The sequence below is a fragment of the Erithacus rubecula genome, assembly GCF_903797595.1.
Source record: "Erithacus rubecula genome assembly, chromosome: 6".
NCBI lineage: Eukaryota > Metazoa > Chordata > Aves > Passeriformes > Muscicapidae > Erithacus > Erithacus rubecula.
The window spans coordinates 36128634-36134948 of record NC_136688.1 but is presented as its reverse complement, the minus strand read 5'-3'; the positions used below and the strand labels follow the sequence as shown (position 1 = coordinate 36134948).

General features: G+C 46.2%; 1 protein-coding gene across 1 annotated transcript in view; it reads left to right on the top strand.

Moving 5' to 3' along the window:
* The first annotated feature begins 1824 nt into the window (after positions 1-1824).
* SNX6 (sorting nexin 6) overlaps positions 1825-6315 on the top strand; it is a 28360-nt gene continuing 23869 nt past the window's right edge. The window contains exons 1-2 of the mRNA XM_079310235.1: positions 1825-1922; positions 2074-2121. Coding sequence (XP_079166361.1) covers positions 1917-1922; positions 2074-2121 — 54 coding nt within the window. The 5' untranslated portion in view covers positions 1825-1916. The remainder of the gene's footprint in view (positions 1923-2073; positions 2122-6315) is intronic.

Here is a 6315-nt window from a genome sequence, read left to right as displayed (position 1 = left end):
AGAAAGATTAATACTTTTGGTATCAACTTTTGGTATCGATTTTTAAAGCCATAGCACTGCTGCTGTTTAGGAATACCACAGAATCACAGAATCATGGAATAGGCTGGGTTGGAAGGGACCCTAGAGATCGCCTAGTTTGAATGCCTCTGCTGTAGACAGGGACACTTTTCACTAGACCTGGTCCCTTATGAGCCTTTGTGCCATCCAAAACATGACCAGACTGCTCCCAGAGCCACAGTGGAAAGCTATATAACCTTATTTTTTTTGTAGATGCAACTACAAAAGAGATGAGATGTAGATAGAGATGGTCATCCTGCTAGATTCCTACTAGTCAGATGATCTACTTAGCTCTCCCCTGTAAAAAAAAAATCTTGTCAGTATCCCTGGTGAAGCACTTCCTCAACTTTTGACCTGGATTCTGGTTCTTATAAAATGTATCAGCAGTAAATACTAAATATTAAAAAAGCAATCTCAGTCTGTCACCAATTTTTTTTTTTTTTTTCATAAAAATGGATGCTTGCTGAGTAGAATGGTATATGATACTGAACCCAGATCGTGCACAGAACAGGATACTAGTTAGGAAACTAATCAGTTTCCTATGTGACTTTACCCCTTCAGAATGACTAAGTTGCTGTTTAATCAGAGGCCACATACTCTTTCTCTGTACTTCATAAAATATTTTTATTTCTCTCGACCTCAGTAGTTAGTATTTTCGATGATGTTGCACGTCTCTATCAAGACAGAAAAAAACCAACTTAAAAACTGTTTACAGCTTTTAAAATTACTTCCAAAATACATACTCAAATACCTTTCTCCATACTAAGAACAATTTTCAAGAAACTATTTCCTTTTCTGAGTCCTAAAGCACCCTTCTAAGCAGTGCAGAGTTCAGAAAGATTATCTTATCTTGAGGCTACGTGAACACCATTTCTCAAGATGCAGTTTCCTGATGGGATTAATGCCACCTAAACACACTGTGGCAAGCGGTGCTCCTGTCCCATTAGTGCTTGTAACTAACTATGGAGCTGGCTGGGGAGCCAGCTAGGATGGAAACTACGGATTTGATGCAGTTTTGATTTGCAGGTGCCTCCCGTGTGTGAGTTCATGAATCCCCACCCCGAGGCTGATTCTCGGCTGTTCTGGCTGATTCACACAAAAATGCAGTCTCAGGCATAGACTCCCTCCACGCTTACATCCGCGTTAGTGTGCGGATGCTGTGACATTTTCCACTGCCTTACACAAAGAGGCACCAAAGGCTCCACTTGTTAGTGTGAAAGAGGCAGTTGTCGATCTTAAATCAGCAACTGCCCAAAAATCAAAGCCGTATTATAAGCCTATTAATTTCTCGCGCTGTCATTGCACAGTTTCACGCCCAGGCTTGTACGATGGTGCGAAGCCCACCTCCCGCACGGAGGAGCGCGGGGGCCCTGACCTGCGGCCGGGGCGGGGGGCGGCGGGGCTCGGGGCGGCGGGGCTCGGAGCGGCGGGGCTCGGAGCGGCGGGGCGGGGGGCGGCGGGGCTCGGAGCGGCGGGGCTGGGCGCTGCCCGCAGCTCCAGAGCCGCGGCGCGCTGCTCCCGCCGCGCTCCGCCGAACAAAGCCGCCCCCCGCGCCCAGGGCACGCCCAGCGCCCTCACCGCCCGCGTCCCGGGGCTCGCCAGCGGCAGCAGCGCACGGGAGCGCCGCGCGGCTGCGACACAAGCAACCCCCGCCCTGCCCGGGCCCAGCTCCGCTCCCCTCCCTCGCCCGCAGCCGCCGCCGAAGCGCCGCCCGCCGCCCTCCCCTCGTTGCCCGTCCCCTCCCGCTCCTGCCTCCCCACAGCGCCGCTCCCTCGCGAGAGGCGCCGCTCGCCGCCCCGCCCCGCGCCGCAGCCCCGCCCGGCCGCGGCTCCGGCGGGCGCAGAGCGCCGCGAGCAGCCATGATGGTGGGTCCGGGGCGGCCGCGGAGCCGGGCCGGGGCGGGGCGGGGCGGCCGGGCACTCGCTAACCTGTGCGCTTTGTCTCCCCTCACCCTCCCTGCCGCCGGCCGCGCCCCTCCGCGCCCCCGGCCCGCGCCGCCGCCTCGCCGCCAAGCAGGAAGGCTCGGACGACGGCCCAGATTTCCTCTCGGAGGAGGACCGAGGTGTAAGTGCCGCGGGGAGGCGTCGGGACCCCGGCGTCTGGGGCTGGCCGTGGGGGAAACGGGGTCGGGCCCTTTTCGCTGGCCTCCGGGCGCTGCTGGCCCGAGCCCGCCGTGTGGGTGTCGGAGGGAGGCGGGATGCTGGGCGGCGGGCGTCCAGGCTGTCTGTCTGTCTGTCCGTCCGTCCGCCCGCCGGGATCTGCTCCTGGCACAGCCTGCCGCTGATATCGGCGTCTGTGTGCGTGTGCTCCTCGTTGTTCTGTCACTCAAGTTTTGGAAGGACAGCTCTTTGATGTTGGCACGGCTCGGGGGGCTGTGGCCGGAGATGGATGTTGTCCCTGCGGCCCCCTCCCGCTGCCCACGCCCGGCGGGGCCGGAGCTGCCCGGCTGACCAGCCCTGGGCAGCGCCGCTTCCATCGCCAGCCGCGATCCTGGACCTGCCTCATGCACTCCTGCCCTCCCTCTCCCTTCAGGCCCAGGGGGCTCTCCCATTGATAACAATGGGACATTTACATTGTGGACACATGCTGCATAATGAACTCTTTATTGAAAAGAAGTTCTCTGTTGCTGGGACAGGATGCCACAATTGCGTTTCTTACTGAGAAAACATTTTTCTCTGCCTTCCTCTTTCTGGCAGTAGTTTCTCTTCTGACTGCTGTATCCATCTTTCTTTAACTTGCCTGCCTCACTTAAGCAACAAATCAGCTAACCTAGTATAGTTTAGTCGGACTGATTACCCCTGTCACTTAGTATCTTGAGAAACACCAACTGAGCAAGGTGGGAAAGCAGCTTCAGGGTCGCTTAGGTTCACTTGGCTGTTGGTGGTTATTGAAGTGACTGTATACAGTATACTACCAAAAATACAAAAATCTGAGAAACATTGTGTTGGTATAATATTTTATCATGCACACCATAGTCAGATGTAAAATTCAGTACATTTTATGTTCTAGTTGATGGCCGAAATTTAAAAAAGCATTCTAATATTGTATCGGGCCAATTTTGGCCACTGTAAGACTTTTGTCTTTAGGTGTACAGCTACCTGACTAAGAATATTGGATAAAAGAGAGAGGAGGCTGTCATCATTGTCCTTTGAGTGTCTTCAGAGCAAGGACTGAAGAGTACTTTGTCTAACTAGCTGTGGAATTTTATTGACATAGGTTTTTTACTTAGGTTGTCCCTGGTACTTCGGAAGTGCCTTTGGTGCACACAGTTAAGTTGCCTTTATCTGAAGGTGCAGGTAGAACATAGCACTGTGGATCTGACCTCCTGTGAAACTTGTTTGTTTGGCTGGTTATATTAGTTTTCCCTCTAAGGCTGCAGGTCGTTCAGAGTTCACATGGTAACTTGAAAACCTTAAGAAATCTCTTAGCAGTCTTGTTTGTACGTTTGTGGTGTTGTACGATTTACAGTCTCAGTTGGCCAAATGCAGGGTTTCTTTTTTTTTCTCTCCTGCATCTTCATCCAGTACTGAGCAATTAAACTAGAACAGTGGCCTTCTCATATCCCTAATTTTTTTAGGGTTTCTTATTTTCAGTCACTGATCACTGTGGGGGTTTAATTTTTTCCCTTCTGTGTAAATGCCTGGGGTTAAAACAGAGGTTGTTATCTCCTTGATTTTGTTTGTGATACAGGAAATTAATCAAAAGCAATATGGCAGTCTGTTCATAAATGGATTTGCTGTGCTTTAATCTTCAAAACCATTATACTTTTTTTCCTAAGTAGAAGTTGTAAACATCTTTTTATAAAGCTATTCCCTAGTCCTGATTTGTTGCCTTTCTCTGCAATTAAATAACGAGTAGGTCAAGCCTTTATTTGCAAGCACGGATGGCAACTTCTGGTTGGAGTAATTGAACTTTTAGTTTTGAAAATCAGTAGTCTTACCTCTGTTGAATCCAGATATTGCTGTGACAAGTGTACTTCTAATGCTGCAGGAACATGTTTGTTGGCTACAGTCGTGTTAACTTTAACCTTGGGGTGATGGGATGAAAGAGGGCTGGAATTTATGCTGATGCCACACAGAAGAGTAATTCTCAAACAATGGTGTTACACCATATGGAGCCTTTTCTGGAGAACTGTAAAACAGAGCACTGAGAATCGTCTTTGAGGAAGTAGCAGTGGGTGGTCTGTAGAAGGAACTTATTATAAATGGTCTGCATAAAATGAACTTGTGGGAATTGCTTTTTTGAATTTCACTTAGGAAATAGGATAGGATTGAGTTTACTGGTGCAGTGGGATTTTGGTGCTCTTTCTAAAATAAACAGTATGTGCTTTGAAAAGTGGTGTGGTATTGCTCCATTAGTACTGCCCTGTGTATTTTATATCTGTATGATCTTTAGCTGACTCGGCTAACACTCATTCAGTGGAAATGAGCTATCCTTTAGAGCAGGTCTGCTGGAAACTTAATGCTGTGAAAACACTTAAAAAGCTTTTGTTGTAAAGGTATTCTTTGTCCCCTTGCTCTGTGTATTTATTTATCTGCCTGTAAAGAACCAGCTGAAGAAAGGGTCCTTTAACATTTTTGAAAGAGCTTAGAGCAGGGAAGTTACTGTTAGTGGATGACATTACCTAGGAATGTAACACTTGGTTGTTTCCCTTGTCTGTACCAGATTCCTTCCATTATCATTTGAAGTATAATTGATCCTTAAGCAAGAGCTTAGATGTTAAATCCTCTGCTTGCATTGTGTTCTCCTTTAGTACTGTAACATCCCTTGGCCTGGCTTTTGGCTTCTGGTGTTTTCTAGACCCTTTGAGTAGAACAGGGAATCTCTCTTTAGCATAGGAACCTGTGAAATAATTGAATCAGGTTTTGTTTTTCAAGTTGTTCAGCATGGATGTAGATTACATATGTAAGCATAAAATTATGTGATGTTGTATGTATTAGACTTGGACAGGGGTCAAGATAAAAAGGGACTATTCTATTTTTTCTACACTTTAAGGTACTTTGATTTCAGTTTTCATCTGTATCAGACTTCTTTTATTTTTTCATCTTCTACTTCCTTTGTGACTGGAAAACCATCCATTGGTAGCAATTTTATTTTGGAAGTAGTGATGCAGAGTTTGTTTAGGTTTGTGGCGTGGTGATGATGTTTGTGAATTCAATTTCCAGTAATACAGTGTGAATCGTTGTGTCACATGAATACATTTAAAGTCCTTCAACTTTCTGATTGTCTTTGACACCTTTCATAAATGCTTCATTACCATTGCAGATGAAAAGATTCCCTGTTGGCAGTCAGGCTACATGGCATAATTTAACATATGATTAAACTCTTCAAAACCGTTACAAACTTAACTCAGTATAAATCAAACAAATAGTCCTTTACAGTTGTGTGTCATGGGTGAAGTTGTCATATTTAGTTCTTAATTTTCTCAGCACAGATAGGACTTTTGTATCTGAAGTTCTGAATAGCCCATGTGATCAGACTGCACTGCACTGGATATGCTCTAATGGCAAACTTGATTAGCTGTTACACCAAATCCTAGAATTTTGTACAGTACCACTGTGAAAAAAAAAAAAACAAAAAAGAGGTCCAAAAGTATTTTAATGGAAACATTTGTGACCTGTGAAAGACTACGAAAATACCATTTAGATAATCCAGATTATTTGCTGAGATTACTCAGTCTGTTAATGTGTTCTGGGGGGACTGGAGAAAAGCAATCAGTACCCCAGACAGTGTAACCACAAAAATCTTTTTACATGCTGAAAAATGTGGTGTCATGACATAAGGGAGACATTGGTATTTCATTATATTTTTCTTTCCTAAATTAGATGGTAAACACATTGGAAACTCAGTAGGAGCTAGGAGATCCTGCCTCTGAGAAGTGATCTGCAAGGAACCATTCCATGATAATACGCCTTTGTGTGAGGCAGTGACCCTCTAAACCTTGAGAGAACAAAACAAAAGGCAATGCCTGAATCACGTCTGTGAATATGTTACTGTGCAGTCATTTTAATGATTTCCAACTTCACTGTAAGGAAAAGCTATTACTCCTTGTGTAAGAGCTATTGAACAGTTACATTTTGCTAGCCTTAGCAGAATATGCTAGACTGCATGATTCTGGTTTGCTTTAATATGCTAATTCTAAGATCCATGAGTCTGGTTGCTGCTACATAGGCAAGTGTTGTCTGTGCATCAAGGTTAACAGCAAGGCTAGGGTGGGATCTGACCACTGTGATTTAAGAGACAGGTAAGTTATGGAAA